The following is a 22,482-nucleotide window of genomic DNA, read 5'->3' as shown; positions in this document are numbered from 1 at the left end:
CCGCAATAAAGTCAACACATGAAGAGAAAAAAAAGCTTTTCTAATGAATAAAAAACATTTCAGAGAATAAACTCATGACATTGATTTTTTGTGAAGTTGTATGACATCCCCATCAGCAGTGTCGTGTATCAGCAGTGATTCACCCCCACGAGTCCGCTTCTGGTCGGGTTTCCGTGACCAGGAATGTAGCTCCGCTTGGTCGCTGGGGTCATTTGACCTTGGATAGGCGGAAACCGGAGTACCCGGAGAAGACCCACGCACGCACGGGAAGAACATTCCAACTCCACACAGAGATGCCCAACAGAGATCGGACCCGAGGTGTTCCAGTCTTCCAGCATAAAGTACGTGTATGTGCTCATAGAGTAGCCTGTGTGTTCCGTGGTGATACAGTCACACAGTTCGTGCTTACTTGGAATTAAAACGAGCTTTGATGCTAAGGAATGATCTCGAAATGTCTGCCAGTGTTTTCCCACAGGACTGCAATCTATTTGTGGCGGCGGAGCGCGCACACTTCCATGACGCGTTTGCAGAAAGTGAGTTAAAAACACGCATCGGCTTTCTTCTGCTGTTGTTGATGATGTCACATACAAGACGGAGCCGCCTGTGAGTGCTTTTAGATGGGGGAGGGGCCCGCGGCGAGAAGAGCGATACGTGCTTTCATGTCAGACTCTCCAAAAGTCGTGACGAGATTTGTCGCGGGTCGCTTTTTTGAAGAAGAGTATCCCATGAAGCCTTTGCTTCCAAAACTCCGTTCTCTGCCCTGGAAGCTCTTTTTGGACCCTCAGGTGACGGCACGCTCAGGGTCCGGCCGCCTCTCACGCCGCCTGTCAGGAGATGCGGTAGTCGAAAGTGTCCTTCTCCGTGTAGTCGGTCCAGGTGGAGGACGGCATGCTGCGGTACGGGTCCAGGAGGATGCGGAAGCAGCGCACGATCAGCAGGCCCAGGAAGACGAAGAGGACGAGGACGAAGACGAAGGCCGCCCTCTGCTCCAGAGTGAGGACGGAGGAGGCGTGGATGTCTGAGGACACGGTGCTGCTGTGGACGTGCTCGGCCATGCTGGGACGCTTCTGGAAGGCACGGGGACACGCAAACATCTCAAACGGCGTGTGCGTGTGAAATGAAACAAGAATAAGAACGTGACTGATCTAAAAATAACTTGCGGATAAAAATACTCTTCTTCATCTTCCAGACGTTGTGGAACAGGTCCTCCGACGTCAGGGACAAGGGTCCGACAACACGAGGACGCCAGTGGAAGACATGTTTGGCACATCATACTGTACTTCCTGCCGCCAGCAGAGGCGCTCATGTCCACAAGAAGACAAAGGACGCTTCTTTAAACATGTAGAAAAAAAGTCACGGAAGACGTGGTTAAAGATGAAAGAAGTCACATGACACGTGTCCACGAAAGACACAAGCAGAGACTCACCTTCCTCCAGCGTGAAATAGGAGTGGGCGGGGCCTCTTTGCTCACAAAGTCCAGTGGTGAGATTGGGTGTTTTATTTTGGCTTCTTTCCTCTTTCCTGTCTTGGACTCACTCACTCGTGGCCACCAGGGGCGCTACTGTGCTGTGCTGACAGACTTTGTCCACCAGGGGGCCACACAAACACGCACATTCACACACTCCCTACCACTCCAAATACTGTATCATTACACTGCAAACTTCAATTATCATTACGTTCTTATTGCACTGAGCACAATTATTACACTAAAATCCTAACAATTATGATGTCACAAGTAACAATTATGAAACCAAAAATAATTCATTCAACATACCGGCTTGTGGCCTGCATGTTGGAGTTGAACCCGGTGAACGAGAGGGTAGTTTCCCTCCGCGCTCGATTGGGGGGACGGGTTCCGACTGTTGTTTGTGCTTATGCGCCAAACAGAAGTTCAGAATACCCCCCCTTTTTGGAGTCGCTAGAGCAGGGGTAGGAAACCTACGGCTCGGGAGCCAGATGTGCTCCTTTGATGACTGCATCTGGCTCTCAGACATTTCGAACACCATAAAATGTGTTAACTTTCATTTCCTCACTTCCTTAGGTGGCGCCTAAGACCGGGCTTAAGACCAGGAGTGACCGGGCCTTTTCTGTAGTCGGCCCCAAGCTGTGGAACACCTTCCCCCCCTCATGTAAAAAGGGCCCCCACAGCTGAATGCTTTTAGTCTCCTTATTTCCTGGCTTCTACCTCGGCGTGAGTCGTGAGCTCCTCTGTGTCTTTTATTACTTTCTTTTTAGTGTTTCTTTGGTTTTACTCATCTTGCTTTTATTTATTGACTTATCTGTTTTTTAAATTTTGATCAATTTTTTCCTGTTTTTATGGTTGTTGTTCATGTTCTTGTTTTTATTTGATTTACAAACTTTTACTTTTAATTATTTGTAGTTTTATTTTGTGCAGCACTTTGGAAGCTGTGTTTATAAAATGTGATATATAAATAAAGTGGATTGGATTGGATAGAATATAAAAAATAATGAATAAATAAATAATGAATCATTGCTGTTACACCAAAAATAATAATTATTACACCAAAATCCTGATAATTGTGATGTTGCAAATAATTATTAAATAAAAATCAGAATTATTCCACCACAAATAATTATTATCAAAGTAAAAATAATTATTATTACATGACCAATAATTGTTAGATTAACAATAACAATTATTTGACCAAGGTTATTACTACACCACAAATAATAATTACTACATTAAAATTACAATTATTAAAGACAAGATTAAATAAAAACAAAACATATATAAATATTTGTTATTACATGACAAATATTGGTTACATTAAAAATCACGATTCCACCAAAATCATTATTACGCCGCAAATAATTATTACACTAAAATCCAAATTTTGACGCCACAAATAATTACATTAAAATTATAATTATTGAAAGACAAGAGTAAAAACAAATAAAAAGTATATATAATGTCAAAATGCACTAAGCACACTAAAATCACTGCAAAAATAATCATGATTACACTAAGTTCCTAGTATTTATTACACCACAAATAATACTTATTCAACTAAAATCGTAATATAATTCCACAAACAAATAGTGATTACATTAAAAAGAATAATTATTACACCAAAATAATCATGATTATAGTAATAATAATAATATAAACTATTATAGAAAAGCATCATTATTACACACAATAATAATTGTGTGTGTGTGTGTGTGTGTGTCTGCGCGTCAACACCACTGGGGGGCGCCATCACGTTAAAACTGATGATGTCACTTTCATGGCGGAGGTGATGGTGATGAAAAGTGCTGAGTCAGCCGTCGGGCCGCCTGCTGTTGCCATGACAACCAGAGCGCTCGAGGCCGGTCAGGTGGCGGGAACATGTCAAGGTCGCACGTCTGCCGTGAAGGACGGAGCGAGAGAAGAAAAGCAGAGGACATCCCAAGGAGTAATGGAGTACAATAGTCATGGAGTACTTTGCCACAAAGGTGCTATGCTTTTGGGAACAAACCTCCAAAAGTTCCTCAAACAAACCGCAATGCTCCACATTCTTCACGCGCACACGCACACACAAACAGTGCGTGCTTGTGTCACGCTGGTGTGAATGATTGACATTCCTTTCATTGTTTGCTGCGTGATTGACAGCAGCTTGATTGTTTGGCTTGGAGCAGGTCACGTGACCACACCGCAGCTGCTGTTGCTAGGCGGAAAGCTCGCAAGAAGGAACGATTCCTACATGACAGGAAGTTATTGTTGGCCCAGGAGGAAACAGCAGAAGATGATTGCTACGTTGCTACGGGTGACCGGTAGCATCCAATCATCACCCGCTGGGGTGTTGCCATGGTAACACATCCTCTCCTAACGTGCTCATAATAGCTAGCATATAGTGGTTAAGGCTAGCTAGTCACTCTAACTAGCATGTAGGATATATGCGTGGCTGCGCATGAATATTCATCATGATATGCTGTATGCGAGCATATTTATGAATATCCATGAAAGTCTTGCTCCAAACCGCTGAGGTCGGCAGTCCAGGTGGATTTTCCCAGCATGCTTTGCGGCGTGGACGAGGGCGGAAGTTTGGGAGACGGGGCGGAGTGAAGGAGGTCCAATCATTGTAGTCATTGCCAACAATGTTCTTTTGTAGTATCGTGTGTATTGTGTGTATACTATTTATACTGCGTTTACAGTGTACTTACAGCTCCGCTTCCTTCCGCTACGTGGCCAACATGGCCTGCAGGTTAAAGGTCAGCACATGATGATGTGGGAAGATGCCACAGACGCTAATGCTAACCTCATGCGCTCGCAGGGGCGATTTCCATGGCAACAACCAGCCCCGCCCTTTCCGTCCTGATTAGCATTAGCATTAGCGCATAGCGTGCTTCCTGATGAGGACGATGACTTGGCGTCTTCACGTGACGAGCGCAGCGTCAGCCTCAAGGTGACACACACGCACACGCACCGTCAGAATGGAGGAGGACACAAAGGAGGAAGAGGAGCATTGTCACCTGTGTGTTTGTGTGCGAGCGTTTGTGTGTGAATGAGATCAGTGATGAAGATGGGGAATGATGAGGATAACAACATGAATAATCCTAATAATTATGACTGATAAATAATAAAATGACTGATGATGATGATCATGTGTAGAATAAACCCAAGCAGAAATGGTCATAAAAGTGCTCAGTGAGCATTGCCTTGTGCTGATTGGCTGCCTGAAAGAGGGCGTGGCTTGGAGACGCCGGGCTGCTGAGGTGGGCTTCATTGTCTCTGAGAGCAGCGGCACGCGCACGGCGTCTCCCCGCGCGCCTCTTTTTTTACCCTTATTTTCCTCATCTTGGCGTCTTGGCGGACGTGAAAGAGGACTTCGTTTTCTCGTGCTGCTGTCTGCCCGCGCGTGCACGCACATAGGTAAGTCTGACCGGGATTGCGTGTTTGTGTTTGTGTTTGTGTGTGTGTGTGTGTGTGTGTGTGTGTGTGTGTATGCGCTGGTGCGCTCGCGGATTATGCTTCGATGGAGCCTTTTGACGCTGCCAATCACCTGTCAATCAAACGCACTCCTCCTCGCGCTCCAGCCCCTCCCTCACCCTAAAAGGAGAAAACTGCTGAGGGAGCGGGAAAAGGAGGAGGATGAGCAGGAGGAGAGGAAAAGGTGACACGTGACGTCATCATCCATGTGCGGAGGTGTGTTCACTTGAGGAAGGAGTCAAGGGTAGCCAGCATGTGACTCTGCCCCCCCTCCACCCTTCACCCTTCACCCAAGTGTGGCCAGCATAAAGATGAGGATGGCAGGAAGTCAGGATGAATGTTCGACCTTTGGGAACACGCACACGCACACAGGAAGTTGTCTTTGGTCTTTGTGTGGTCACATAAATCAAGCACACCTGCGACTGCCTTGTTGATTTATACCAAGAAGGAGGCGGCCATCTTTGTAGTCAACTTGCAGCTCATGAATGACACGTACAAACAACGAGCGCTAACCAGCTGCTAACGAGCAGCAGGTGAACATGTTTGACTGTAGGAAGGGGGCGGGGCTTGGCTAGAGGAGAGCGTTTTCCGACACACTGCTTATAAAAAGGTAAATGCGCTGAAAGGACACCCGATGATCGTAACCGCACGTTCGTTGCAGTGATGGACACAAACGCCCTCACCAGCCGCTGTCTTGGCTACGTAGCGGAAGGGGAGGGGCTAACTGGGCATGCTCAGGAACTGTAAGTACACAGTAAACACAGTATAAATAGTATACACGGTGTACACAATACTACAAAAGAAGGACGTGAGGACGTCGGCGGGCCATGCAGGGACACGCCTGGTTGGTTAGACGGGCGACATGTGACTGTGGGGGGAAGTTGTGGTGTACTTGGCAGGGATTGGTTGAATTTGTTTGAAGTCCTGGAGGGTCTGCCTAGAAGACCACCCTGAGGGCTGATTTCACCAACATCCTCAAGACAGGAAGTGGCTGAGAGGTTAATCTCCTCTTCGTCTGTTTTTGGATTAAATCCGATAAAATGGGACCGCCTCCCTCTTTTATCCCCCACCGTCCGCCCCCCATGACCTCCTCATCTTTGTGTGTCCTCCAACGCCCCTCCCCCACCTGAAAGGATGAAGGACTTGACCTGTGTGGGCGTGGTCAATGACATCATCAGCTAGAAGTACCAACTAAACAACATCCTTGTTTCCTTCCTTCCTTGGCTGATTGGTGGGGGCGTGTCCTCATCGGCCTAATGCATGAGGACATAAACCCCCGTAAAGCCAACGTGCAAGCTGATCCATTAATTAGCTTAAGTGGACCCCCCCTCCTGGCCTCCATTGTTTTCCTCGCCATCAATCTCTGCTTCCTGGTGTCGGCGCCTCGTGGAGGTGCGCTGATTGAGGTTCTCGTGCACGTCGCTGCTGTCATAAACATCTTTTGACAGGAGCAACAGGCCCCGCCCCCTCGGTGCAGGCATGCCGGAGTGGTTTCCGGGCAGGTTTCCAGAGCTTCCTTCCTAATTCCTGCCGTTGATCCCCTAAAGAGGCTCAACGGCGAGCGAATGCGGATTTACCCCAATGCCAGGAATCTCATCGACGACTCGTGCGTGCTGATTGGCCCACGCTTTTACTCTGTGGGACGCAGGGTTGACCTCTCCATGAGATGGACACAAAGTGACCACTCGGCCGGATCGCCATCCATCACCATCGAACCCCCTCAGCATCTCTCTGAATCTGGGTAAGGCTCGCCTCGTGTCCCTTTTGGGCCTTCCAGCATGGCCGAGTGGGCGGAGCCACGTCAGGCAGCTTGGAATTGTTGGAAATTGGTTCTTCGGACTCCTCCTGCGTCTCTGTCTATTTCCTGCATGTCCTCCCCCACCCCCAGCAGGTCTGAGGTGACGGTGGCTGGTTGCTATGCTGGTTGCTACGTGCGTGCTGTCCTCAGGAAGTCGTTTGAGCTTTGCAGCTGCTGTGATTTTATTTTGAAATGAGACCAAGGCAGAACATGTAGGCCTTGAAAGTGTCCTGATGTCCTGTCATGTGACATGTGTTGGACCGGCCTCCCTGTTATGGACTTGAGTGAGCGAAATGGCGTCTCTGTGTTTGTCTTGTACGTGCAGAGGCGGAGATTGCTGGATGCCACAGGAAGTGGAACCCTGAGATCCTTCTGGACCTCAAGCAAGCTAGAATCTCGGCAGATTAGCGTCCTCCTGTGTGTGTGTGTGTGTGTGTGTGTGTGTGTGTGTGTGTTCGGGGGTCCTGCTGTGCCGTCACATCTCCGCTAATCGGATCCCGTTTAGATTTTTGGAGGTTTACACGGAGCGTCGCCGTCTCCTGCTTCCTACCCAGCATGCTCAGCGGGAGCTCGGTGAGATGTCCGCCTTCCCTCAGGTCCACCTGAGCCCTGTCAGTCAAAAAGCAGGTCGCCCCCTGCGTCTACGTGACCTGAGCGAGTGTGAGCAGATGGTGCGGGGCTGGGGGGGGGGGGCATAAGATGCCATGACAACATGTGGAAATATCTGCACCCACCACCTTATGCCGCCCGGCATGTTGCCACGGTGACAGGAAGCGCTTGCAGACGCGTCACATGATCGCTCAGACGGACAGTCAGCCGTCCTGTTTCACCAGTCTTTCTTGTTTGTGTCATTGCAGCTCCACTGAGGGGGTCAACCCCCACTTCCTGCCATTCTCACCACTTCCTGTCAGTTGACCATCCTGGCCGACGGTGAGTACATGACAACACCCATTCATCTTCCACGGGGAGCTGGAGCCTATCCCAGCTGACTGTGGGTGAAAGGCCGAGCAGTCGATCACATGACGTGACACTGAACCCACGTCAGGCCAGTCCACCACAAGACCAGGGGTCCAAGACTAGGCCAGGGGTCCTCAAAGCGCTCGGACCTTCCATCATCCCCGATCTTCTGCAGCACATCACTCCAACTCACAGCAGGATGGAAAAATATGCTTTTCTTGACTTTTTTTTCAAGCTTCAACGCACCCCCTGAAGTCTTCTGGTCCGCCTCACACTAAACCATCAGCGACCACAACAACATTTGGACTTGAAAAGGTGACAGGAAGGGAGGTTGCACACACACACACACACGCACACACACACGCACACACACACACACACGCACACACACACGCACACGAGACAGCACAGACGCTGCAGCTGATAGGACGCAGCTAAGCTGAGACGGTGACCTTTAAGAATGAGGAAGGAATGTAAAGATGGGAGAAAAGCAAAGAAAGAAGTGTGGGAGGGGGGCGCACACACACACACAGTTAAACCTGGTGTGTGTGTGTGTGTGATCAGGTGATGTTGTTAATTACGTTAAGAGTCGTTAGCGGCTTCAGCGAGTGTAACATTGATGGAAGTGTGATGGATCTTCCGTCCTGCTGAACACGAGCAAATGAGATTTATGGAGGCGGGACATCAAGTGAGCGGCGGCCACATTAGTCCCATCGTAAAAATGACAGACGGTCCCCGGCGGCGGCGAGCTCGTGTCGGAGCGTCAGGAAGTTCTACGTGAAAACGCGCGCACACAAACACACACACACACACACACACACACACACACATATCAATGTTCTGATGCTTTTCCTGTTTTCTGTCCGTCCAGCCGACGCCCATTATGACCTGCTGACCCCGCCCCCCTCCTCTCGTGCAAAATGGCTGATGGGCTGCCACCATGGATGCTGCCGTTGCTCCTGCTCACCTCCTGTTCCCCATGCCGAGAGTCTGCCTGCGTCTCATCCTTCCCACGAGACCTGGAGCCAATCAACGTGGTCGAGCGGGAGCGTGAGTAGCGGCGCCTGCCGCTGGGCGTGTCCGTGCGGTCAGGTCAGTCACCGTGTTGTCTCACCGCAGAGTCGCGCCACTACGCCAGATTCCAAGGACTCCTGCAGGACAATGACACGCGTCTAGACTTTCAGAGGATGTTACGCGTCAACCGCATGCTCTTCATCACTGCCAGGTACACACACACACACACACACACACACACGCACACACACACACGCACACACACAACAATACAGGACGTGCATGTCAAAGTGTGCTTTGTGTGTCAGGGATCACGTGTTTGCAGTCAACCTCTCGACGGCGGCGGAGGCGTTTGTCCCTCAGCTGGTGAGTCGGGTTCTCATGCTTTTCCTGCCTGAACACTTCCTGTCAGCCAAGCGGCAGACAGACGGTGACAGCAGTGCGTGTCGCATGGCGTCCTGCTTCCCTTGGCGCGTTAAGACTTACATTTTAGTCCTTGAGTACGGTGGTGTCCCGTACGGCGTGCATGCGCAAAAAAGTGCATCGTGGGAGCTAAACTGTTGATGTACTTCCTGTTTCAGAAGCTGACGTGGCGCTCCAAAGACGTGAGCAAGTGTGCGGTCCGAGGAAAGAATAGCGTGAGTTGACTTCTTCCCAGCACCTTTCATCCTCCGGCCGTCAGCGCGCGTTTGAACGCTGAGGCGTGACTTTTTCCAGGACGAATGTTACAACTACATCAAAGTTTTGGTGGCGCGAGACGACGAGACGCTGTTTGCCTGTGGGACCAACGCCTTCAACCCCACCTGCCGGAACTACAAGGTAAACGAGCCCCTTGACCTCCTCGATGTGACCTGGACCGTATTCAAAGAATTGAAGCCACTCGTATTCTCCGAGCTGTCTAAGACCCAGCGGAGGCTCACTGTCGAGAGGATGTGTTTCATACCGTCAGGCCTTTTTATCTTAAGGTTGTGTTCCAAGTACATTCAAACATGCTGTAGTGCAGCACAGCCTACACCCCTCCGTCCTGTCAAATTACTGTCCCATTTCGAAACCCCTGTTTTGGAAAGAGTGGTCTACGCCCCGCTGGAATCGCACCTCAAGCCAAACAACATTTCTGTCTGGTTTTAAAAACGGCACCTTTTTGCTTTTAGATTTGACGGCAGTTTTTGACCACAACATCCTGCTATCCCGCCTGGAGACGTGTGAAGACTTAAAGGCACAGTCCTCCATTGGTGCCAGTCATGCTTAACCGAACGCTCTCTTTCTGTCAGTCATGTTCCATTTTCGTGAAAGACTTCCCTTCTTGGCAATGGGGTGCCCCAAGGCTCCATTTTAGGTCCTGTCTTGTTTTTATCGTACGTGCTGCCACTGGGTTCAATTTTTTAAAAAACATATTTCCTTTCATTTTTTTGCTGACGACGTCCAAATAAATTTACCCCTACAATCCAAAACGGATTCTCTTATGGCCTTTAGAAACAACTGCCTCCACGACGTGAAAACCTGGCTGTCAATTAACTCTCGATTTTTGGGGACGTCAACAGTGCCTTCGCCCCCTTTGGTCCTACTGCCGCCCATGTAAAAAACCTTTTTAGTGTTTTTATTGACAGCTCTTTTCATCTTGACAACCAAATCAGCTCAGCGATTAAAGCAAGTTTCTTTCAGCTCAGGACAATTTGAAAGGGTCTTACATACGCTCGTTTCCTCACGTCTGGGCTATCGTAACTTCCTGTACTTTGGCTGTGCCCCGTCTTCCATGCATAGACTTCAGCTGGTCCAAAATGCAGCTGCTCGCCTGCTCACGGGGATGAAACCTGATGAACACATTAGCCCTGTGCTTGCTTCACTCCAGTGGCTACCTGTTACCTTCAGCATTCATTCAAGATTTTATTGCTTGTTTTTAAATGCCTAAATGGTCTAGCCCCCTGCCATTGAAGTGATTTGCGGACATTGCACACTCCCACACTGCAAAAAAGGGCTGGTCAAATATAAAATGAAAGGACTGGATTTCTGGAAAAACTAGCAAAATGATCTGTCCATGCAGCAAGTAAATTTTACTTGGCAAGACGTCCGAAATTAAGATTTCTGTATCTAGAAATAAGCAGGACCGAAATCCTGCATTTAAGATTTTTTATATCTAAAAATGAGCAGGACCTTTCAAGCTGGAAATATTTATTTTTAGAATGAAATACTTATTTTTTCGCCTTATTATATCCGATAAAAAGTGAAATGTTCCTAAAATAGGAAATATTAACACATTTTGATCGAACTGCCAACCTGCCAGTCTGGAGCCCCAACTTTAAACCTAATACTTCTCCTCATTGGGGTCGCGGGGGCCACAGGCGGGGTACACCCTGGACTGGACAGCCAATCGCTATCATACAGACAAACAAGCATTCACACTCACATTCATACGAACCCAGGTCTTCCCGATCTCCTGACTGTGACTGTGACGAGTGTAAAGTAATAAAACGTACCCTGAAACTAGTTGACAGCTCTTGAAATAATCCTAAATCCATTTTATATGCAAAAAAGGACTTGCCAAATATAAGATCAACAGACTCGGTATGAGGGCAAAATACTTACAACTCTGTGCAGCTACTTCATTTTACTTGATCAAAAAAATCCTAAATAAAGATTTCTAGGTCTAGAAATAAACAGGACCTTTTAAGATGAAAATACTTACTTTCACAATAAAATACTTCAGCCAATAAAAAGTGAAATATTATTCAAATAGGTGAAAATGAAATGACATCTTAGTGCAAAATGAATGCGCTGTATCCTGAAACGCGCTGAACTTGAAATAAACCAAAAAATACAAATAAAATAAAATTCCATGAATATATATCTTAACTCATGCTACTAAAAATCACTCGCTAACATCAGTATCTATCTTCTTTAACCAGTGTACCAAGTTGCTGTACAAAATATGAAATTTAGTCATCCGTTTGCATTGGTCAAGGTCAAGGTCAAATGTATTAATACAGCACATTTCCAACAGTTAACTGCCCAAAGTGCTGTACAGCAGCAAATAAACCACAAAACTACACAACACATCCAATAATTGTACGAGCGAAAGATTGTGCCGCTCTAACGTTTATTCCAAAGTCTCGGCCCAGCGACAGAGAAGGCCCCGTCACCCCGAGATTTAAGATTAGACCTGGGAGCTGGGAGCTGGACCTCGTAGTTCTAGCGGGAACATAAACGGTCAGTAAGTCAGATAAAAACTAAAACTAAAACCAAGAGAAGAATTTAGAACAGGATGGTGTAAGTACCAGGTAACCGGGGTCAGGACTGTCCACACCATCTAAAAGAGCTCCATCGCCAAAAATGTTTTTGGTCATCGAAAATTGTTCACAGTTTGGCATCACCTTTCTGTTGAATAAACAGAACGTTAAAAGATTGTTGTTTAGCAGTTCTTAAATTAAGCTAACATCCTGTGGAGGTTGTGGAATCTTTCAACCAGATTTTATTTGTTGGGAAACCCCAAACAACTTATTTTGAGAGTGATTTGCTCAGTTTTAACATTTCTGAACAAAACTGGACAAAAGGTAATCCCTCAATCTAAAATGAAGGTTGTAGTATAAAGTCGGCCCTTAGTGCACCAGAACGCTGAGGTTTTGTAACCAGTATGTTTTCCATGCCCCCAGGACCTGACTAAAAACAAGAGGTGACAGAGCTGTTGCAGTTGCAGGGCCTAAACTATGGAACCCCCCCACCCTTGCAGTGTTTGAAATCATCACTAAAAACGCACCTTCATTCACTGGCTTTTAAGACAAGCTAATTTAGATATTTTTATCAGCAGTGTTCCCTCGTTTAGCGTGGGGGATAGGTTCCCAAAACTGTCTGCTAGTGAAATCCATGAAGTAGCCACCTTCATTTGTTTACAATGATTATATACTGTATGTTTGAAAACCCCTCGCCGTACACTTGATACACTTTTCTCAGACAGGCTGTGACATTTTCTCACATTCCATTCCATTCCATTCCATTTTCCTCCGCTTATCCGGGTCCGGGTCGCGGGGGCAGCAGTCTCAGTAGGGAAGCCCAGACTTCCTCCTCCAGCTCCACTGGAAGGACACCAAGGCGTTCCCAGGCCAGCTGTGAGACATAATCCCTCCAGCGTGTCCTAGGTCTTCCCCGGGGCCTTCTCCCGGCTGGGCATGCCCGAAACACCTCACCAGGGAGGCGTCCGGGAGGCATCCGGACTAGATGCCCGAGCCACCTCAGCTGGCTCCTCTCGATGTGAAGGAGCAGCGGCTCTACTCTGAGCTCCTCCCGGATAACCGAGCTCCTCACCCTGTCTCTTAGGGTGAGTCCCACTACCCTACGGAGAAAACTCATTTCAGCCGCTTGTATCCGCGATTTCGTTCTTTCGGTCATGACCCAAAGCTCATGACCATAGGTGAGGGTGGGAACATAGATCAAATGGTAAATTGAGAGCTTTGCCTTCCGGCTCAGCTCTCTCTTCACCACGACGGTCCGGTACAGCGACCGCATTACTGCAGACGCTGCGCCGATCCGCCTATCGACCTCACGCTCCAACCTTCCCTCACTCGTGAACAAGACCCGAGATACTTGAACTCCTCCACCTGGGGCAGCACCTCATTCCCAACCCGGAGGGAGCAATCCACCCTTTTCCGACTGAGAACCATGGCCTCGGATTTGGAGGTGCTGGGTCTCATCCCAGAAGCTTCACACTCAGATGCAAACCGTCCCAGTAAACGCTGCAGGTCACAGCCCGATGAGGCCATCAGGACCACATCGTCTGCAAATAGCAGAGATGAGATCCTAAGGCCCCCGAACTGGACTCCCGCGACACCTTGGCTGCGCCTAGAAATTCTGTCCATGAAAATTATGAACAGAATCGGTGACAAAGAGCAGCCTTGGCAGAGGCCAACGTTCACCGGAAACAGGCTTGACTTACTACTGGCAATGCGAACCAGGCTCCTGCTCCGGTTGTACAAGGACTGAATGGCACGTAGTAGCGCGCCACCAATCCCATACTCCCGGAGCACCCCCCACAGGACACCGCGAGGGACACGGTCGAATGCCTTTTCCAGGTCCACAAAGCACATGTAGACCGGTTGAGCAAACTCCCAAGTACCCTCCAGTATCCTTGCAAGGGTGTAGAGCTGGTCCAGTGTTCCACGACCAGGACGAAAACCACATTGCACCTCCTGTAGCCGAGGTTCGATTAACGGTCGTACCCTTCTCTCCGCCACCCTGGAATAGACCTTCCCAGGGAGGCTGAGGAGTGTGACCCCCCTATAGTTGGAACACACCCTCCGGTCACCCTTCTTGAAAAGGGGGACCACCACCCCAGTCTGCCAATCCAGAGGTACTGTTCCCGACCTCCACGCAATGTTGAAGAGACGTGTCAGCCAAGACAGTCCCGCAACATCCTTGAGGAATTCAGGGCGAAACTCGTCCACCCCCGGAGCTTTGCCACTGGGGAGCATTTTGACTACCCCAGATACCTCAGCCACATTTTCTCACATTTCTCTCAAAAAAGTTCAAACCTTTTGAATTATCAACGATCAACCCACACATCGGACACAAGAAATGATTAAGTCACTCACGCATATTTCACTCCCGTGATCGTGTCTTTTCGTCCTGGAAGCGTTTGGCTGTACTTTAGCATTTTTGTATCCTTGTTAAAACATATTGCTGCTGTTTCAGTCCTCCTCCTTCCAACGGAAGATTTACCAACAAGCCAGCTAGCGATGACACAGGAGACACGGCAGGGAGGCGATTGACAAGGGTCTACAGCCAATCAGGATGCAGAAAACAATGGGCGGTGCAGACAGGAGGACAGGACCAGGCTCGGCCTGTAACAGCGTTCATACTCTGTAATTTTAAACAATTGCACTAAACAGCGAATCTGTAAAATGTGAACCACGAAAGAGCGAGGGAACACTATTTTATTTTGGTTTTAAGTTTTCTCATTGTATTTCATGTTTTAATTATTCTTCTACTTGTTGTTATTGTTTTTTAATACTTGTCACATGTTGCCTACTTTGGCTATTGCGTGACAAATAAGCCCTGACCTTGACCTTGCATTGACACTGACCTTGTCTGTTGGTGACAGATGACCACGCTGGAGCAGGTGGGGTCGGAGATGGTGGGCCAGGCTCGTTGTCCCTTTGAGTCGGGTCAGTCCAACGTGGGATTGTTTGCTGGTAAAGTCGCCTGCAGTAGAAACTTCTGTCTCCTGGTTCCGCCATCTTGTGATGCCAGAGCGCAGACTGATCACGTGACCTTTGCTACAGGTGGAGACTTCTACTCGGCCACCATGACTGACTTCCTTGCCAGTGACGCTGTCATCTACCGGAGCCTCGGAGCTGGGCGGCCGGTCCTCAGGACGGTCAAGTACGACTCCAAGTGGCTCCGAGGTGGGTCACGTGACATGAGGATGGTTTTGGAAGGTGCATGTAGAAAAAAAAAAAAAAAAAGGAAACAAGAAAGAAAAGCATCTGTTTCGGTTTCCGCAGAGCCGCACTTTCTGCATGCCATCGACTACGGGAGCTACATATACTTCTTCCTGAGCGAGATAGCCGTGGAGTACACCACCTTGGGGAAGGTACGCGGGCGCTAATATGGGCATACCAAGATAGCGATCCAGCTCTGACCGCACACATCTGTCGACAGGTTGTGTTCTCTCGGGTGGCGCGGGTGTGTAAGAACGATAACGGCGGCTCTCCAAGAGTTCTGGACAAGTACTGGACTTCCTTTCTGAAGGTGACCTCTACAGCTCTAAATAATCGCTTTGTTTATCCAAAGAGAAGTGGGTGGAGCCTCCAGGGGATGTGAGGCAGGAAGTAGGACTGTAGTCGCCTGAAAGTAAGACCCCGTGGCTCCACCCACTTCTCATCTTGGCGCAGGCCCGTCTGAACTGTTCGGTCCCGGGAGATTCTTTCTTCTACTTTGACGTGCTGCAGTCGCTCACCAACGTGCTGCAGATCAACGGCAGGCCTGCTGTGGTCGGCGTCTTCACCACACAGGCCAACAGGTCCGTGTCGAGGAGAACTCACTGGAAAACCACAGTTGATGCTAGCGCTAGTCTGCCAACACGCGGGGCTAGCAGGTAGTTAGCAGAGTTTGTCACGTGTCACTTGTGTGTCGGCAGCATCCCTGGCTCCGCGGTGTGTGCGTTCTACATGGATGATGTTGAGAAGGTGTTCAACGGAAGGTTTAAGGAGCAGCGGAACAGTGACTCGTCGTGGACTACAGTCCCAGATGAGCAGGTTCCCAGGCCCAGGTTAGAGCCCAGGACCTCTCCTCCTTCCCGCTGCGGGAGGTCACATTAGCGCTTCACGATGTGTATTCTGTAATTGTGTCGCAGACCTGGTGTGTGTGCCGGCGACGGCCCGGCGGCCGACTACAAGTCTTCTGTTCAGTTCCCGGATGAGACGTTGACTTTTATCAAGTCGCACCCTCTGATGGATGAAGCCGTTCTCTCCGTCAACCATCGGCCGTCTTTCACCAGGACGTCCAGCAGGTAGGAGACGTCCTCCTTTGTCATCTTCTAGTCCACTACAACCACTGTTGTCTGCTCACGCTACAAACAAAATGGCGGCCGCACACCTTGAAGTAAACCTTTCAACAGTACTTGTTAGCCGTCTGGAGTCGAGAGGGGCTTAGCACTTGCCTGCTATTAGCAGATAGCTAACTCTAAACATGACAAACTGCGGACTGCATGTTGTCTTCTTCGCAGGTCCAAGCTGACCCAGATTGTGGTGGACGCGGCGGCCGGCCCCTACAAGGATCGGACCATTATGTTCCTGGGTTCCGATGACGGGAGAGTCCTGAAGGTTTTGGCCGGCATGCTTCCCAATGACACCTTCGGATCCAAACTTCTGGAGGACATAGACGCCTACGACCCATCCAGGCGAGCAAAAGCTTTTTTCTTTCGGAAGGTGGCGCTCTTCGTCATGGTGGTAATTAACTGTCGGCTCCATCCAGGTGTGACCTTCAGGACCAAGAGGACAGGAGGGTTCTGGGCCTGGAGCTGGACAAGGACCACCACGCCTTGTTTGTCGCCTTCACCAACTGCATCATCCGAGTGCCGCTCAGCCGCTGCAGCCGACATGGCGCCTGCAAGAAGTACGAATCAAACACACAAGGACACAGTCTATGTCTAGTCCGCGTTCAGGCCGCATGCGGTCTCCGTTTCCAGTCTGATTTCAGTCCGTGCAGAAGCTGAGAAGCAGCTTATGAACGTCAACACGCTACACAAAAAACAAACAGTTCTCCTCTCGGCTCAGCCAATTTGAATGAACAGATAGTCCCCCCGTGTACAGTGTATGAAGATTTTCACAATAAAGGTCTTCTCTCTCGCAGGGGGTGTCTGACATCTCGTGACCCGTACTGCATCTGGTTGCGCACGGGGAGCTGCACTAACATGGCGCCTGGTTTCAAGTACGTGTTACTTCCTGTGTCTTTGTTTGAACCGTTGCAATCCTCGTGTTTGTTGGAGTTGACGTTCACAACTTCCTGGTTCGCCATCTGCGTGAGCAGTGCCAGACAAGATCCATTTAGGAGTTTCTTTTACTTTCCAATCTTCGACATGGTGAACCGAGTGTGGCATTTAGCTCCGAAAAGAACATTTGCCAGCAGACTTGACTCCTCCGTTTCTGCAGGGCGGGGTTTGAACAGGACATCGAGGGCGACCACTCGACTGCGGCCGCCTGCCACGGTGAGATGTGTCACGGCTGTCACCACGACGGCGAGCATGAAACTTAAAACCTCTTCGTTGTGTTTTTGCAGCTGACATCTTGGACACCTCGAGTGACCGGGAGTCGCCTGCAGACTCGGCATACGGTAAGGACTGCCCCCGACCGGTACCCCATGGCTCATGAGCACGTCAACAGCTCCAATGCACACACACAGCCTTCAGTATCCAGGAAGTATCTTTTTACTTGACTTGAGGGTGCAGTAGTGCTTCCTCATCAGTGGACGTCTTCGCGTGTCTTACAGGTGTCCAGCGTCTTCCTGACGTGGACCAGCGTTCAGCCGCTCACGTGCATTACACGCTGCTGCTCGCCTGCGTGCTACTCGCCTTCTTCCTGGGCGCGATCTTGTCCGCCTTTCTTGCGTCGTGCTACTGCGGCCGCAGCTCCACCCACCACGCCGGGAAGTTGTCCAAAGACCCGGAGGAGGTGCTGCCACACGCCTTGTCCCTGCGCTCCCTCGCCAAGCTGAGCGGCCTCCTGGACGGGCAGCCCAAGGTACGTGTCCCTAGGGGCGTGACGGACCAAATGTCCACACAGGAAGTGACATTTGGATGATGTATTGTCATGGAAAGATGATTTGTCTGCCCCAGGAAGAAAAAATTGACATGTCCACGTGTCCAAAGATGTACACCTCCTTCATCCCCAACGGAGGCACAGAACCTCACCTCGCCACTGCCGCAAACCAGAACCTTCCTCTGGGAGAGGCCCGACTCAGCCTGTCCCAGGTACTGCCCACTTCCTTGTTCTACCTGCAAAAGCAGCGGGACGCGCCACACTTCAATCAATCAGTGAGATCATTTTGGAGAATTGCTCGTAGGAACAAACGATCACTTCCTGTAGCTGTCCCAATACTTTTGCTTGCATGACATCAGTGTTTACTGCTTAGAACCAGTACCGAGGTCCGGTGGTCTCTAACTTTAACTTTAACGTTCTTCCTCAGGAGGATGTCGAGCTGTCGAGTGTTCCCACGCCGGACCCCAGTCCAGAATTCCCAAAGCAGACGAGTGAGGTCGGGCGGCATCACCCGTGCGAGACGGCCTCAGACGCCACCAAGGCGGTGACGGGAAAGTCTCAACCCACCTACCTGCAATGTCGCCATGGCAACAGTCATAGCGAGCATGGCAATGCTTGGAATGATGAGCAGGTCACAGGAGACGGCCATCACTGCTACAAGTCGAGCCCCCAAGTACCCGTGGACGTGTCGGCGCTGGACGAGCTGCTCAAGCACATCCACGAGGTCAGCGCCTCCGGAAGTGGAGGAATCAAAGTCCTGACGTCCTCGTCATCTTCCTCCATGGGGCATCATCATCATCCTCATGGCTTCAACCACAGCCATCGCCAAGGCAACCAGCACCACGACACCAGCCAACATCATCATCATCAGCAGCGAATCCCCGAGACGGAACAGACTTCGTACTACGGCGACTCCACGCCACTGTGGGACGGCCTCTCCAAACAACTGGACACGCCTACTCGAAACTCCGCCTCCTCTTCAGCCAGCAAGGCTGCAATCCCGTCCTCGCGGTTCTTGGAGATGCCCGGACACTTGCAGCGGCACGCTCTGGTAAAGATGGGCAGCGGTGTGCCGCGTCACCACAGCTTCAACCAGCGGGGGGCACCACCATTCCTCGCCAGGATGAACACTAACAGCAGCAGTAACGGCCCCCCCGTCGCCAGCGCCTGTCTGACGCGACAACACAGCTACAGCGAAGGGCCGCATGCCCAGCGGGCGGCCGTCGTGCGGCGGACGGTGTCCATGAAACCCAAAGTCCCGCCCAAACCCTTGTTCCTTCCCAATGTGGCCGCATCGGCGCTCGCTGAGGCGACCAAGTCGAACTACTGACGCGAAACGAAGAAAGAAAAACGGCACCACGTGTTGCTCCCTTAGGACTCATCAGGATCAGGACGACGACAGGAACATGATGGACACCTCCAAAGGAGTAGCCCCTCCCACTCAGCATCCCATAACCGCCAGGCTGAGGGTTCACCAGAACTTCTTGTACCATATTGGTATGTGTCACCTGACTAGGGGGTGGGGCATCTTGCAATAACACAGGCTAACAGCAGACGTTAGCATGTTGCTGGAGACTTTCCTACTTTTGGATTTCAAATAAAGTTTTCAAACAAAAAGAGTCAAGTCAGTTTTATTGAAACTTTTACACTGAAATCCTGAAGAAGAAAAACAATTACGCTTCCATGGCAACATTAAGGCATCTCAAATGGAATACTTCCAGTAGTACACTTCAATAAAGTATACCTTGTACACTGTGTACTTACTTCCGGAGTCCTAAAGTCGCAACAATTGTTGAACACTTAAGTGAAATGACTATTCCAGTATTTACCTTCTCTCCTTTTTAATGGTTAATTACAACCACTCGAATTTAAGATGGAGTGTATGTGAGGAAGTGCGCCGATGAGACGGACCCCGGTAGGGCCGGTCAGCACCCCGGCCGGGGCTCAAACCAACATGGACACGTTCCCACTGATTGAGTTGAGCAGTGCTAGCCAACGAGCCCGAGCTGTCAACTCGTCCAGTGCAGCTCTGAAGGCATCAGGAAGTGAGGGTTACCAATGTACTTTTGACAGCCACACAAACTGGCATCCGTCGTAAGTACCAAAGTGTGTTCACACTGATGTCATTGTCATACCCAGACGTTGTACTCTGAATTCTGTAAATGTTTAGTGTGCAGTGATGGACACTTAGTAACTTGTTAAATGTGCAATAACAGTCAGAGAGTTGGGATGGATCAGGAACAGGAACACAGAATACTTATTGAAGTGTACTGACCCAAGTATTCGCCCGTGTTGGGTTTATGTCTCAACAGCACCACCCAGTGGTCAACACCCGAATGACAGAAATCTGTGAGGTAGCGTGGTGATGAAACAGCACCATCTGGTGGACACAAACTACACTAATTGGTTGTTGCTACAAAGCGTCAAAATAAAAGTCACGTGTGGGCCGCGTCCTGTGAAATTTGAACACAGGTTCGAACGTGTCGCCTGTAGTTGGAGTTGTCGCTGAAGCGGCGTCCGCAGGCAGCGCAGCGGTACGGTCTCTCGCCCGTGTGCACGCGCAGATGTTTCCGGTAGCCGTCGAAGCGGGTCAATCTCTTCCCGCAGATGGTGCAAATGTACGACTTGTCCGCTTTGTTCACGTCTTGCTTGGCGTGGTCCCGCATGTGTTTGGACCATGGTCCTCGGCGGGCGAAGGTCCGTCCACAGATGCTACAGATGTACGAGTCCGCCTCATCGGACAGCGGCGCCGCCGGATCCACGTAGGTGTGCTGCACTGACGTTCCTGCCTGAGCGTCTGAGTTGTCCGTGTTCTGGCTGGGGAGGTCAGAGGTTGGCGAGACACCATCGGCCCACTCCAAGTCGCCACTCGGGAATGAGAACATGCCACCGGGCTCGGAACCTGGGGGCGTGTCATCTTGCTGCTCTTCTTCCTCTTTGATGGGAGGGGGGACGTGTTCTTCCAGGTCCAGACCGGACGTCCAATCCTGAGGCTCTCTGGGAGCTGACGGAAAGTGACATCACAATATGAAGACTTTTGTTTAAGCAGACAAGATTTTTTTAAGATGGCCTGACGTCGTGTTGTGATGTTTTTGTAAACGTCGACTAAGCTAAAACAGGAGCTCAAGTTCAGCCTTGTTAGTGTAGTCGGCCATGTTTGTTTACTTGTATTAACCACAAAGCTAGCTAGCATACTAAACATGTCCCGGTTCGACTGCCCCTTGAAGGCGGTCCGAAAAGTTCCAAGAAGGAGAAAAAGTTGAAAAGTATCTTCAGACCTGCTCTGTTGGACGTTTTGATGGAGAAATCCAGCAGCCGCCGCTGACGTTCGATCTCCCGCCTGGAGCGACAGAGTTCCTCCTCGAACTCCGCGATGGTCCTGCCGAACACGCCGAAGATCTCGTCTGCGACCTCGGCCAGCCGCTGGTTGATCAGCAGACGCAGCATCTCAACTTTGGACATGCTGACCTACGATTCTTGTGTCCTCCTGAGCACAAATGAATCGCTCGTTTGCGTCTCTGCACCACTTCCTGGTGTCTGTTCGCACTGCCGGCGCCCCTGCTGGCGCGGAGGTCCCCGTCGTTAAAGCAGCAACGACAAATAACAGAGCACCTTTCACAACTTGAACATTTATGTTTGCTGCAACTGCAAGAACATTTTAGTCATTGACTTTCTGAGAATGGCCTGCTTTTTAAATGATTACACGTTCAAATATAAATGTACGGAGCCCATTAGGGTACATGGGAAAAAATAATTTTGATGGGTAAAAAATTATGAATTTTTAAGAGATCTCGCAAAACGTTTGCGAGATAACGCAATAACTTTTGCGAGATCTCACAAAAGTAGTATGCTACACCAAATTTGGTCACGCAGTTCCGTCATAAGTCACAAGCAGAAAGTCATTCATAATTTGTTACACTAACGACATAATTTCCCAGATTCAATGGCCATAATCAGGTGTTAAAACTCAATGGTTACACCTTGATCAGGAATTACATTAGACACAATAACAGTTAGGCGGTACAAAGTCCAAAGTTTGATTAAAGCGCTGCTGCGTCAACGTCAGCTAGTAACGGATGTTTGCGTTGAATCTTCAAATTAAGAGCATGGCATTCGTTTACTTTCTGACATAGCAATGTTTAGCTATAAGACAAGCAGTGCACACAAGTGAAATAATCCGTTGTACGGCTAATCAATGTATTTCCTTTCGATTACCAGTACTCGTGTTTTCAGCAACACTAGCTAGGACCGGATGTTAGCCGTACAACCATCACGGATCATTGAAAACTTGTTCCTATAGTTATATCACTTTATACCTCTACAGTTGTGCAGTAAGTAATGCGCAAATATTGGAAATGGAATTGAACTAATGCATTTCCAACTGTTTTCGCTATGTGGAGGCAAGTGTCGCGAAGCTTCACAGTAAGAGTCGTACAATCATCACAATACAATGTTATTCCCTCTCACTCAGTATTTGTTACCATTGCCTGTAAAACATCTCCGCTGTAACACAATATTAGACCATAGCAATGAATACT

The 22,482-nt window shown here is 49.5% G+C and overlaps 3 protein-coding genes across 4 annotated transcripts; 1 reads left to right on the top strand and 2 right to left on the bottom strand.

The window, feature by feature from the left end:
• On the bottom strand, positions 1–1,516 carry LOC129172915 (cortexin-3-like). The gene has a single exon (XM_054763156.1). The coding sequence runs from the start codon at positions 1,092–1,094 to the stop codon at positions 828–830; it is 267 nt and encodes an 88-aa protein (XP_054619131.1). The 5' UTR covers positions 1,095–1,516; the 3' UTR covers positions 1–827.
• A 4,811-nt stretch (positions 1,517–6,327) lies between these two features.
• On the top strand, positions 6,328–19,671 carry LOC129173199 (semaphorin-6D-like). 2 transcript variants are annotated; one of them, XM_054763891.1, is made up of 23 exons: positions 6,328–6,671; positions 7,586–7,658; positions 7,921–8,000; positions 8,557–8,735; positions 8,805–8,910; positions 9,008–9,065; positions 9,281–9,337; positions 9,417–9,518; positions 14,788–14,878; positions 14,969–15,091; positions 15,191–15,279; positions 15,348–15,437; positions 15,581–15,708; positions 15,826–15,957; positions 16,042–16,197; positions 16,414–16,587; positions 16,662–16,802; positions 17,040–17,117; positions 17,339–17,394; positions 17,466–17,519; positions 17,676–17,926; positions 18,022–18,156; positions 18,372–19,671. In XM_054763891.1, exons 4-23 carry the CDS (start codon positions 8,606–8,608, stop codon positions 19,272–19,274), a joined length of 3,054 nt encoding a protein of 1,017 aa, XP_054619866.1. In that variant the 5' UTR covers positions 6,328–6,671; positions 7,586–7,658; positions 7,921–8,000; positions 8,557–8,605; the 3' UTR covers positions 19,275–19,671. The 2 variants fall into 2 exon arrangements, with proteins under 2 accessions (XP_054619866.1, XP_054619867.1); XM_054763892.1 differs by lacking the exons at positions 6,328–6,671; positions 7,586–7,658; positions 7,921–8,000; positions 8,557–8,735; positions 9,008–9,065 and having other exon boundaries at positions 18,372–19,669.
• Positions 19,560–21,924, bottom strand: LOC129173202 (zinc finger protein 79-like). Its single transcript, XM_054763895.1, has 2 exons — positions 21,223–21,924; positions 19,560–20,948 (listed from the first exon to the last, which is right to left on the bottom strand). The coding sequence occupies exons 1-2, from the start codon at positions 21,404–21,406 to the stop codon at positions 20,380–20,382; spliced, it is 753 nt and encodes a 250-aa protein (XP_054619870.1). The 5' UTR covers positions 21,407–21,924; the 3' UTR covers positions 19,560–20,379.
• Positions 21,925–22,482: the final 558 nt, after the last annotated feature.

Source organism: Dunckerocampus dactyliophorus, chromosome 20 (genome assembly GCF_027744805.1).
Source record: "Dunckerocampus dactyliophorus isolate RoL2022-P2 chromosome 20, RoL_Ddac_1.1, whole genome shotgun sequence".
Taxonomy (NCBI): Eukaryota; Metazoa; Chordata; class Actinopteri; order Syngnathiformes; family Syngnathidae; genus Dunckerocampus; species Dunckerocampus dactyliophorus.
This window is presented reverse-complemented; position numbering and strand designations above follow the sequence as displayed.